This window comes from Pongo pygmaeus, chromosome 10 (assembly GCF_028885625.2).
Source record: "Pongo pygmaeus isolate AG05252 chromosome 10, NHGRI_mPonPyg2-v2.0_pri, whole genome shotgun sequence".
NCBI classification, from domain to species: Eukaryota; Metazoa; Chordata; class Mammalia; order Primates; family Hominidae; genus Pongo; species Pongo pygmaeus.
In genome coordinates, this window is record NC_072383.2 from 120,222,492 (window position 1) to 120,235,678 (window position 13,187).

General features: G+C 50.1%; 1 protein-coding gene across 1 annotated transcript in view; it reads right to left on the bottom strand.

Moving 5' to 3' along the window:
- Nucleotides 1–13,187, bottom strand: part of KDM2B (lysine demethylase 2B) — a 153,250-nt gene that overhangs the window by 21,110 nt on the left and 118,953 nt on the right. The window contains 1 exon segment of the mRNA XM_054443917.2: nucleotides 2,215–2,439. Coding sequence (XP_054299892.1) covers nucleotides 2,215–2,439 — 225 coding nt within the window.

The window sequence follows — 13,187 nt, forward strand, 5'->3', positions numbered from 1 at the left end:
GTAAAACGGCACGGCCGCGGTGGCCAACAGTACAGAGGTTCCTCAAAAAGTTAAAAATAGAATCATCATATGACCCAGCAAGCCCACTTCTGGGCATGGAGTTGACCCTTACACAGCACAGGATTGAACTGCGTGGGTCCACTTATATGCCAATTTTATTTCAATAGAAGTTATACCTAGTGTGCCTGTGTCTCCTGCCCTCCCTTCTACCTCCTCCATCTCTTCTGCCTCTGCCACCTCTGTGACAGCAAGACCAACCCCTCCTCCTCTGCCTACACAATGTGAAGACGATGAGCATGAAGACCTTTGATGATCCACTTCCACTTAATGAATGATAAATATATTTTCCTTATGATCTTCTTAATATTTTCTTTTCTCTAGCTTATTTTATTGTGAGAATACAGTATATAATACACATAAAATATGTGTTAATGGACTGTTTTTGTTACTGGTAAGGCTTCTGATCAACAATAGGGCTAACAGTAGTTAAGTTTTAGGGGAGTCAAAAGTTACATGCAGATTTTCAACTGCACAGAGGTCAGATGGTGCCCCAACCCTTGTGTTGTTTAAGGGTCAATTGTATATCAAGAAGAATTCAAAACATGATCTCAAAGAGATATCTGCACACCCATATTCACTGCAGCACTATTCACAACAGGCAAGAGGTGAAAGCAATCCGTATGTCCATCAACAGATGAATGGATAAAGAAAATTTGAGCCAGGCGTGGTGGCTCACGCCTGTTAATCCCAGCACTCTTGGAGGCCGAGGTGGGCGGATCACTTGAGGTCAGGAGTTCGAGACCAGCCTGGCCAACATGATGAAGCCCCATCTGTACTAAAAATACAAAAATTAGCCAGATGTGGTGGCGGGTGCCTGTAATCCCAGCTACTTGGGAGACTGAGGCAGAAGAAACGGTTGAACCCAGGAGGCGGGGGTTGTTGTAAGCCAAGATTCCAATGCTGCACTCCAGCCTGGGCGACAGAGCAAGACTCCCATCTCAGAAAAAAAAAAGAAAATTTCGTACAAATACACAATAGAGTATTAATCGGCCATAAAAAAAAGGAAATTGTCATATGCTTCAACATGGATGAACCCTGAGGACATTATGCTCAGGGCTATAAACAAGCCAGTGCAATCACAGAAAGCCAATTACTGCATAATTCCACTTCTATGAGGTCCGGAGAGGAGTCAAGCTCTTAGAAACTGAAAGTGGAATGGTGGTTGCCCAGGCTGAGGGAGGGGAAAGGGGAGTAGATCTTCAGTGGGTATGGAGTTTCAGTTTTGCAAAATGAAAAAGTTCTAGGGATCAGCTTCCCAAAAACGTGCATATGGTAATACTACTGTACTGCATACTTAAAAATGATTAATGTATTTTTTACCACAATTTGAAAACACAAAACACAAGAAATATGCGTGGAAGGAGATGGCTGAGGTGTCTGGGCCTGCGGGGCCTCGGCAGCCAAGGAGGAAGGGCTCACCCTATGCCAGGCTGGGCCTGCAGATGAGCGCACCAGGGCCGAGGAATCCCGTCCCTCCAGCCGAGCCTGCTTTTCCACGGGGACTGGGAGATGACTCCTCCACAGGGAGGACCGCCGGCCCCCGGGGAGCAGCGCCCTGAGGAAGGCAGAGCATGTGGGTGTGTACAAGGGGATTCAAGGGCAAACCCCGCGACCTCGCCCCGTTGCGAAGTCCATGTCCACTGCCCTGTCTGGGGACGAGACCAGCGGTGCAGGGCCACTGCTGGAGCTGAGGCCAGGCGGTGTGGAGGGGCGGGCCAGGCTCTCCCGGGCGCGGCTCCTCAGTACCATAAATCACTCCTTGTTGGGGGCAGCCCCCTGAGATGAGGCGCTGACCTTCCACCCAGACTTCTGACTCTGAAGGCAGGGCCGGAAGGAAGGAAGGAAGGAAGGAAGGGCCCAGAACCGTCACCCAGAACCGTAATGTTGGCAACGGGGTCACAGACAGGACAGGCTGCCTGTCATCTTTAATGGCAGCAACTTCAAAGTACCTGGGCACCCTGGGAGGGAAGGAGCAGGAGGCCTGAGCCTGCGAAGCGACCAGCGCCTTCCCGTCCACAGGAAGAGCTCTCGGGGAGTTCACAGCCCCGGCTTCTCTGTGTGCGGAGGGGCGGCCAGGGCGAGCAGCCGTCAGACACGTGGACCGGCACGCTGGGGCCTGAATCGAGCGCAGGGCTGGGCGGGGGCCGCACTCACCGCGATGCACTGCCGCATGATGCAGCTCTGCTTCATGCGCCCGGGGCCCCCGAACTTCTTCATGTCCTTGCAGAAGTGGCACTCTCCGCACTCGGTCCGCAGGCAGGCCTCGCACTTGCGGCATCGCGTCCGGCGCCGCCGAGCTCCTGCGGTTGTCCGATTGGCGGCCAACTTCACCGCGGAGGCCGGGCCGAGCTTCCCCTTGGGCCGACCCACAGCCCGGTTCTGCAGGGGAACAGACAGGACTGGTCAGATGGGGAGGCTGCAGGCACGGCCAGACCCCCGGAAAGGGTGTTAGGGAGCAAACTGTGTACCCCAGAAAGACACGATGGGGGCTCTAAACCCCATTCCTCAGAGTGTGATCTTTATTTGGAGATGGGGGCTTTGCAGAGACCGTCAGGTTAAACGAGGTAATTCAGGTGAACGCTAATCCAGTATGACTGGTGTCCTTACGAAAGGGGGACTTTTGGACACAGAGACGGACACGCACGTAGAGAACGTGTGTGAAGACACAGGCCTTCCAGAGACTGGAGCCCTGTCTACAAGCCAAGAAGTTCCAAGGATGGCAGCACATACCAGGAGCTGGAGGCTCGGGGAAGGACCCTCCCCTAGAGCCCGCAGAGCCAGCCGGGCCCGCCAGCCCACACCTTGACTTCAGACTCCTGGCCTCCAGAACTGGGAGAGAAGAAAGGCCCGTTGTTTTAAGCCACCCGTTATGGCAGCTCTAGGAGAGGACGACAGAGGGCGCGTGCTTCTTGCTGCAGCACACGGCTCAGACCTTCCATGGCCGCACCCACAGGCTCGGACCCTGCCCACCTTTCCCACCTCCGTCTGCTCCCCAAGAAAGACCGCAAGGGGCCACACAATCGGTCTCTGCTCCCCCAGCCCGGAAGGCCAGCCCTATCCTCCCAAGCCACTTGGTTGATGCCCACTCATCCCGTCTGGTCCGTTTACAGGCTGCTTTCTTCTGGAAGCCCCTCCTGCCCACCTCCACTGGGTTCAGGGCCCCTGCGGGGGATCCTGTTAGAGCGCTCATGATAGTAATCATCTGTTCCTTCCCTTTGAGACGGGGCACAGGAGGGCACTCACCACAGGGGTCTCGTGTGCCACTGCACCTCTCTACGAGTCAGCCTGGCACGCAGAATGCACTCAACAAACCAGAGCTACCCCAGGAAGGATGGGATAGTAAACTTCAGGTCCCTGACTACTCAGATCTTCCCTAGATGGGCTCCAAATGCTCCCTTCCCTGGGACTCACAGAAGAGAGATAGTAGGTGGCCAGAGAGCTGGGCTAGTAGCTAAGCCAGGAAAATGGGACAGCCACAGCCCTTGCCCTCTGGTTCCCAGCCCCAGAGCCTCCTGCAGAACCAGGATCTATGGGGGAGCCCTAAGCTAGCTGCTGAGGACACTGTCCACGGAGGTCCCCTGTCCACCTGGGACCTGTAGTGGGAGGGACCAGGATGGGAGAGCTTTTCTTGTCTGTGGCATCTTTCTGGAGAGCCTGGGGTAGCTGAGAAATGGTGAAGTCCTGTCAGGGAGACACATGGTCACCCTGGAAACCAGCTGACCTAACGGCATCTAACGCCTAAAGCCCCTTTTCAGCTAACTGAACGCTCTTTGGTCCAGAGTCCCACCCTCTTCATTTCAGTGACTTGTCATACTTGAATCCCCAAACAAAACCCCATACTTTTGGGAGGACACAGACCCAGAAGAGCTGTTACTATTCATCCACTCCAATGGAGAAGAAGGTCCACATCACAGGGACCCCCTCCCACAACACACACAACTCCCTGCACCCTAGGGGCTTCCTAGAAACTTCCAACTGCATAGGAAGAAAAACAGCCCCCCTTTCTCCTCGAATACAGCCTCGCCACCATCAACTTTCTTCTCCAGTGCAGTGGTCCCTGTAGAAAGCCCGCAGCCTCACGTGCCACCCACTTTGCTGTCAACACCTAAGCAGATCCCTCCCTCCGATTCACCTTCCCGCAGCATTCAAGGAGCATCCAAGCCCCCATCAGCCCGAGTGGCCCCTCAGGAAGCACTGGAGCTCTGGGCCTCCATCCTGCTCAACCTGCTGTGAACCCCAAAGAGGAAAGGGAGGTGCTCCCCAGCTTTACCACCCTCATCTCCCACTGGTCTTCCCCAGCTGCTCAGGACCCTCAGTCATGCCTGCCCTCTGCTCTGGGGCAGCCCAGCAGGAGGCCTTGTCACAGGGAGGGCAAGCCCTGGACTGCAGGCCACCCACAGGCAAGCTGGCCACCACCAGTCACCTGGGTAAAGGGACCATCCAAAGCAGCAAAGGGCGCCAGGAACGGTCGCTCACGCCTGTAAGCCCAGCACATTGGGAGGCTGAGGTGGGAGGATCACTTGAGGTCAGGAGCTCAACACCAGCCTGGGCAACATAGTGAGACCTACGAAAAATTTTTAAAATTAGCCAGGCGTGGTGGTGTGCACCTGCAGACCCAGCTACTCAGGAGGATTGCTTGAGCCCAGGAGTTTGAGGTGGCAGTGAGCTGTGATCATCCACTGTACTCCAGCCTAGGAGACAGAGCAAGACCCTGTCTCAAAGAACAAAAAAGGAAGAAATTCATCCTTACAATGAGGGCCGGATGCCCCCAACATACTCGCATAGTCCCACTGCGATTAGCACTTTTCGGGGGCCAAGTCCACCACACACTGCACACGTCCATCCAAGTCAGGTCTGGCTGCCCACGTGAGAAGTAAAACAAGATCAGTTTTCAGAGCTTTCTGGATTTGAGAATGGCACAGAGCAGACTGTGAACCTGAAGGTGAGCAGCCGACAGAGGAGCCGACAGAGCAGCCAAGGCCAGGCGAGGCAGCGCTGACGACCGAGATGACAGCCATGCCGCATGAGGGTAGGGATTCCCTGAGCACCCCCATCTGCCGGCACCGTGGCCATCACTTTACTCATGATATTACCTAACTTTCCCAATAACAGCCCTGCAGAGGATGCCTTCATGTCCCCATTTTTCATATGAGGAAACTGAAGCCAGTAATTTGCCTGTGGTCATGGAACCAGCAGGATGCGTGTACTCCAGTGCTGTGCTCTGAACACACTAAACCACAGCAAATGCATGTGCGAAGTGCAGTGAGGGGCCCACAGACCCACCGGGATGGCCACATGCTCCTGGAAGGGCTTCCCAGCTAGTGCCACGATGCCTCAGTGCGAAGGGTGCCAACAAGAGGTGCAGAGAAGCACAGCTACTTCCAGAGAAGTGGAAACCCAAAAACGTTTCTCCCTGTCATCACAGCCCACAATAGCACTTTCTGATTCTACCCTCCAAAGGACAGGTGCCCTGTTACCAGCTCCCTCCTCAAATACCCGGAACACTGGCAACGCTGTGGGCGGCGTCTGAGGCCTCCAGTCAGGTGTGAAGTGGCCAGCGTGTGGGCCACCTCCCAGGATAAAACCAGATCCCCGGAGCTGGAGAGTCTAAAGACGAGCTTCTCTGGTGAAAAACTGAAAAAATTCCAGGAGTTCAAAGGAACGCCAGGTATCAGCAGCCACTGGGTGCCTCCGGCCTCCCTGCCCCGAGGACAGTGTGTGGGCAAGTAAAAACGTTGGGCCAATCCAGTCTGAGTCTCGAAGCTCCTATGTCACTGCAAAACAAGCCCATTTGCCTGCACCATCCAAAGCACCTTCTCATCCAGCCTATGGAAAACAACCTGCCTGGACCTCAACAGCAGTTGAGACATCTGGGAAAATCACAGAGCACATACCAGACAACATCCTGAAAGAAGAGGTGTGAGAAGCTGCAGTCTCTCCAGACCTTGATGAGGCCCTCTCTAGCTGCTGCCAAATCAGGCCAGGAAGGCTTCTGCTGCCGGCAGCGGCCCCTGCCTGGCTCGTCAAGAGTTGGTTCAGAGACAGAGCAACGCAGGATCCTAATGAAGCCCACTGAAAAACCCACAGGTAAGACAGACCTCAGAGGCCTCCATTAAAAAGTCCAACTGGGACTCTGCAGACCCAACCAGGAAACGTGATGGCAGAATACAGAAAACAGTGACACAAAAAGGGACAAATGGAATAAAAAGGAAGGTGAGTCTGCCAGAGCTCTCTCCTTTCGGCACACAGCTTTCTCTGTCCTGATATCTTTTGGGTGCTACCCAAAGTTTCAAACGCCAATTCTTTTCTTTTTTTTTTTTTGGAGATAGAGTCTCACTGTGTCACCCAGGCTGGAGTGCAGTGGCGTGATCTTGGCTCACTATAACCTCTGGCTCCCGGGTTCGAGCAATTCTTGTGCTTCAGCCTCCCAAATAGCTGGAATTACAGGTGTGCACCACCAAGCCCGGCTAAGTTTTGTATTTTTAGTAGAGACAGTGTTTCGTCATGTTGGCCAGGCTGGTCTCAAACTCCTGGCCTCAAGTGATTTGCCCGCCTCAGCCTCCCGAAGTGCTGAGGTTACAGGCATGAATCACTGTGCCTGGCCTCAAACACCAATTCTAACTTCCACTCTGTCCTACCCCTGTCCCAACAAAGGAAGTGACGGCATCCCCAGACATTCATTTACGAACCAGCATCCCCAACACCAAGGCCACTTGTTGATTTTATCAGCCCAGGAACCATAGCCCCAGCCCACTATGAAAGGTTAGGAAAATCTGGAACATGAACACACACACACACACAAATATCTTGGTATTCCTACACCTCTTCTCCATCAGCAACTCAAAAGCATTGTCCTTTAAGTGAATGCTATCAAGGTTTATTCATTCATCCCACCAATATTTGAGTTCCTCTGGTCTACCAGATATTATCCACCAGAAAACGCATGGGCAGAACCTCCTCAATCCCTCAGCTCTAAATTATAGGGAATAAAATTACTTGGATTAACCTAAATTAAAGGAAAGACATCCGTGTTCATGAATTGGAAGATTTAATATTGTTAAGATCGGTTATGCTCCCCAAAGTGATCAACAGACTCAATGCGACCCCAAGCAAAATCCCAATTGGGGCTGGGCACAGTGGCTCACCCCTGTAATCTCAGCACTTTGGGAGGCCAAGATAGGCAGATCGCTTGAGCCCAGGAGTTCAAAACCAGCCTGGCCAAGAAAGCAAGATTCCAAAAAAATAAAGACTAGCTGAGTGTGCTGTCACACACCTGTAGTCCGAGCTACTCAGGAGGCTGAAGCTGGAGAATCACTTGAGCGCAGGAAGCAGAAGTTGCACTGAGCTGAGATCAAGCCACTGCATCCAACCTGGATGACAGAGTAAGACCTTGTCTCAAAAACAAAATAAGAATTAAAAAAATAAAAACAAAACAAAAACCCAACTGACTTTTCTGCAGAAATTGACACACTATCCTAAAATTCATGAAAATGCAAGAGACCTGGAATGGCCAAAACAATCTTAAAAAAATAGGGGGATGGGGGGTGGGGGCGGTGACTCACGCCTATAATCCCAGCACTTTGGGAGGCCGAGGAGGCAGGTGGATCCTTTGAGGTCACAAGTTCAAGACCAGCCTGACCAACACGGTGAAACCCCATCCCTACTAAAAATACAAAATTAGCCAAGCGTGGTGGCACGTGCCTGTAATCCCAGCTACTTGGGAGGCTGAGGCAGGAGAATCACTTGAACCCAGGGCGTGGAGGTTACAGTGAGCCAAGATCATGACATTGCACTCCAGCCTGGGCAACAAGAGTGAAACTCCATCTAAAAAGGCTGGGCACGGTGGCTCACACCTGTAATCCCAGCACTTTGGGAGGCGGGGGTGGGCAGATCACAAGGTCAAGAGATTGAGACCATCCTGCTCAACCTGGTGAAACCCTGTCTCTACTAAAAATACAAAAATTAGCTGGGCGTGGTGGCACACGCCTGTAGTCCCAGCTACTCAGGAGGCTGAGGCAGAAGAATCACTTGAGCCTGGGAGGTGGAGGTTGTAGTGAGCCAAGATCACGCCACTGCACTCCAGCCTGGCAACAGAGTGAGACTCTGCCTCAAAAAAAAAAAAAAAAAAACACAAAAAACACACACTTTCTGATTTCAAAACTCACTACAAAGCTACAATAAACAAGACTGTGATGGTAGTGGCATAAAGACAGACCTATAGATCAATGGAACAGAATTGAGAGTCCAGAAATAAAGTCATATTTTGACCAAATGATTTTTAACAAGAATGCCAAGGCAATTCAGTTGGGTAAAGAATGGTCTTTTCAACGTATGGTGCTGGGACGAATAGCTATCCACACGCAAAAGAACAAAGATAGACCCCTACCTCACACCACATATACAAATTAACTCAAAAATGGATCAAAGACCTAAACACACAGCTAAAATTATAAACCTCTTAGAAGAAAACACAAGTATAAATCTTTATGACTTTGAATTAGGCAAGGGTTTCTCTGATATGATACCAAAAGCACAGGTGTCAAAAAAAAAAAAAGATAAATTAGACTTCATCGAAATTAAAAACTTTTGCTGGGCATGGTGGCTCACGCCTGTAATCCCAGCACTTTGGGAGGCCAAGGTGGGAGGATCACCTGAGGTTGGGAATTGGAGACCAGCCTCACAAGCATGGAGAAACCCCGTCTCTACTAAAAATACAAAATTACCCAGGTGTGGTTGCACATGCCTGTAATCCCAGCTACTCAGGAGGCTGAGGCAAGAGAATTGCTTGAACCCAGGAGGCAGAGGTTGCAGTGAGCCAAGATCACACCATTGCACTCCAGCCTGGGCAACAAGAGTGAAACTCCGTCTCAAAAAAAAAAAAAAAAAAAACTTTGGTGCTTCAAAGGGCACTATCATGTGCAAAGGCCCACAGAATGGGAGAAAATATTTGTAAATCATATATCTAGCAAGCAGTTAGTACTCAGAATATACAAAGAACTCCGACAACTCAATAATAAAGAGATGAATAGGTAATTTTTAAATGGACAAAGGATTTAAATAGCTGTTTCTCCAAAAAAGATCTACAAATGGCCAGTAAGCACATGAAAAGATGCTTAACATCACTAACTAATAGAGTATATAATTTGCACTGGAGGCACATTCATTAACCCCCTAATTCACACATCCACCAACCCAAGTGTTTCCTGGCTGTGAATTATGTATCTGATTTGATGCTAAGTGCTGGAACTACAGAAATGAGTAAAATGTGTTCCCTAGTCTGAAAGGCATTACACTCTGGAAGGAGAAAGACATGCAACCACATAAATGCAATGCAACATCACTATGATGACATTAAAAACTAACATCTAGGTTGAGGCAGGAAAATCACTTAAACTAGGAGGTGGAGGTTCCAGTAAGCCGAGATCGTGCCCCTGCACTCCAGTGGCAGAGCTGTTTTTGAGACAGGGTCTCGCTCTGTCGCCCAGGCTGGAGTGCAGTGGCGCGATCTCAGCTAACCGCAGCCTCGACTTCCCAGGGCTCAGGTGATCCTCCCACGTCAGCCTCCTTAGTAGCTGAGATACAGGCATGTGCCACCACACCAGCTAATTTTTCTTTTCTTTTTCTTTTTCTTTTTTTTGAGCTATGGAGTCCCACTATGTCACACAGGCTGGTCTCGACCTTCTGGGCTCAAGTGACCCGACCGACTCGGCCTCCCAAAGTGCTAGAATTACAGGTGTGAGCCATTGAACCTGGCCAAAAGGTAACATTTACTTAAGTGCTAGTCATTCATCAATATCTGTATCAACAATCTTTTTTGTTTTTCTGGTAGGGATGGGGTCTTGCTATGTAACCCAGGCTGGTCTTGGACTCCTAGCCTCAAGCAATCCTACCACCTCAGGCTCCCAAAGCTTTAGGATTACTAGCATGAGCCACCACACTCTGTATCAACAATCTATGAGGAAGGAATTACTATTATCTCCATCTACAAGTGAGGAAACTGAGGCATGGCACAGTTAAGCCATCCGCCCGATGTCATACTATCGAATGAGAAAGCTGAGATACAGACCCAGGCAGTGGCTCTAAAGCCTGGACCCTGGCATGCTAACCCAGAAGAGATGCCTCATATCATGGATAAGGGAGGCTGGAAAAAGCACCCCAGAACATAGGAGGTAGTGATTAAGGTGGGTCTTAGAGGGAGAACAGGACCCTGCGTGCCAGAGGTGGGAGTGGGGTTACGAAGTGGATATTCTAGGCAGAAGGAAGAGCAAGAGAGAGATGTGAAACTGCATGACACATTCAAGGAACTGCAAATAGCTCGACACAGCTGCTGGAAAACAGCTCTGAAGTGGCTGGAGCCTCATCCTGCAGGGCCTCATCTACCACAGTAGGGAACTGGACCCATCACAGTAAGTTAAAGGCTTCACAACATGACTATATTCTGGCAACAGTGAGGGGAGTGGATATTTTTGGGGCAGTGGGAAAGACAAAAGACAGGGAGATCAGCTGAAGATGATGAAGGCAGGAGCAGAAGGAATGGAAGGAATGAAGAGGAGGGGATGATTCAGGAGATGCTTTAGAAGCAGACCCAGTTTTAGAAGACCCGGTGATTGGCTGAACATGGGGTATGCAAGCAGACTTCTGGAGGACTCTGAGGTTTCCGACTTGAGCAACAGAAGAACAAGGGGGCTCGGGAGAGGGGAGGAAACAAGGACTGCTGTGGGCATGCGGAATCCAAGGGGCCCATGGGACATCCAAGGAAAGTGTCGCCCAGCAAGCAGGTGGAACCAGAGCTAAGGTACACACCTGGGAACCAACACTACATAGGTGCTCAAACTAGTTAAGTCCGTGAGGATGTCCAGGGGGAATGGAAGAATGAAAAGAGAATCTCCAACAGTCCCTTCAAGACTGAAAACATTCAAGGGACAGGTGAGGAAAACCAACCTGCTGAGAAATGGCCAGAAAGGCCAGACAAGCAGTAGGAGGCTGTGGCATCATGAGAGCCAGGGAAGTTTCAAGAAGGGAGCAGTTACGAGTTTCAACTGTCAAGAGAAGTGAGAAAAACAGTAAAATGTAGTTATATGTTTTTACAATAAGACAGTCCCAAGTTTTCTGCCAAAGTACTCCAAATAACATTACACGGACAGCCCCGCAAGGGAAGGCCACAGGCCCCCCAATTTCCTTGTGCATGCTAACGTTGCACTGTATCGCACGACACAGCCGTATTTATCTCAGTATTATTCCTGTCCTCAAATCTGCAAGCATAATGGACAGCCCAGGAAAAGCTGGATTTTGCCAGAGTGTTGCAGGCCCCTTAACACACGCCTGTAGACTCCAGGGAGGGCTCTGGGTTTTTTAATATAGAGAGAGTAACGAGCAAGAGACTAAAAACACAAGAACTACCAGAAAGCCCAGGGGATGGGAGGACCTTTGAAGAATCTGAGGAAAGCTAAAGACCTCTTCCTCCAAAAACGTATATAGGCACAAAGTAACAAAACTTTTGCATACATTTTCAAGAAGGCTCAGAGACCCCTGTCTTAAAATTTCACTTTTTTTTTTTTTTTTTGAGACGGAGTCTCGTACTGTTGCCTGGGCTAGAGTGCAGTGGCACAATCTCAGCTCATTGCAACCTCTGCTTCCCAGGTTCAAGCGATTCTCTTGCCTCAGCCTCCCTAGTAGCTGGGATTACAGGCATCCACCACCACGCCCAGCTAATTTTTTGTATTTTTAGTAGAGACGGGGTTTCACCATGTTGGCCAGGCTGGTCTTGAACTCCTGACCTTGAGATTTGCCTGCCTCAGCCTCCCAAAGTGCTGGAATTACAGGCGTGAGCCACCGCGCCTGGCCGGCAAAATTTCAGTTTAAGAAGCTATAGGCCAGGTGTGGTGGCTCACACCTGCAATCCTAGCAGTTTGGGAGGCTGAGGCAGCAGATCGTTTGAGCCCAGGAGTTTGAGCCCAGCCTGGGCAACATAGCAAAACCCCATCTGTACAAAAAATACAAAAATTAGCCAGGTGTGATGGCAGCTCTGCACTCCAGCCTGTGCAACAAAGTGAGACCCTGTCTCAGGAAAAAAAAAAAAAAAAAAAAAAAAAAAAAGAGGCCAGGTGTGGTGGCTGGCTCACGCCTGTAATCCCAGCACTTTGGGAGGCCAAGGCGGGCGGATCACAAGGTCAGGAGTTCGAGACCAGCCTGACCAACATGGTGAAACCACGTCTCTACTAAAAATACAAAAATTAGCTGGCCATGGTGGCGCGCACCTGTAGTCCTAGCCACTCAGGAGGCTGAGGCAGGAAAACCACTTGAACCCAGGAAGCAGAGATTGCAGTGAGCTGAGATCACATCACTGCACTCTAGCCTGGGCAACAGACTGAGACTCCGTCTCAAAAAAAAAAAAAAAAAAAAAAAAAAAAAAGCACTAAGACAAATACCTAATGCATGTGGGACTTAAAACCTAGATGATGGGTTGATAGGTGCAGCAAACCACCATGCCACACGTATACCTATATAACAAGCCTGCACGTTCTGCACATGTATCCCAAAACTTAAAGTAAAATAAAATAGCTATAATTGGTAACAATGGTTCTATGACCACAAAAATTTCTGAGAGATTTTCTTCTCCATAATTTCCTGATTTTTTTCAACAAGCTGTAGTCATTTTTATTTTTATTTAAAAAAATTTTTTTGAGAAAGGGTCTTACTCTGTCACCCAGGCTGGAATGCAATGGGGCCATCGCTACTCACTGCAGCTTCGAACTCCTGCGCTCAAGCAATTCTCCCACCTCAGCCTCCAAGTAGCTGGGACTACAGGTGCGCAACACCGTACCTGGCTAATTTTTGTACTTTTTTGTAGATGGGATTTCACCATGTTGCCCAGGCTGGTCCCAAACACCTGAGCTCAAGCCATCCACCTGCCTCAGCCTCCCATAAGTGCTGGGATAACCGGCATGAGCCACTGCACCCAGCCTGTAGTCATTTTTATAGAAAAAATAATAGAAGCTATTTTCACATCAAGAGAAAAAAAAAAAAACTGGCCAGGCGCAGTGGCTCATGCCTATAATCCCAACACTTTGGGAGGCCAAGACGGGAGGATCACTTGAGGCCAGAAGTTCAAGACCAGCCTGGGCAAC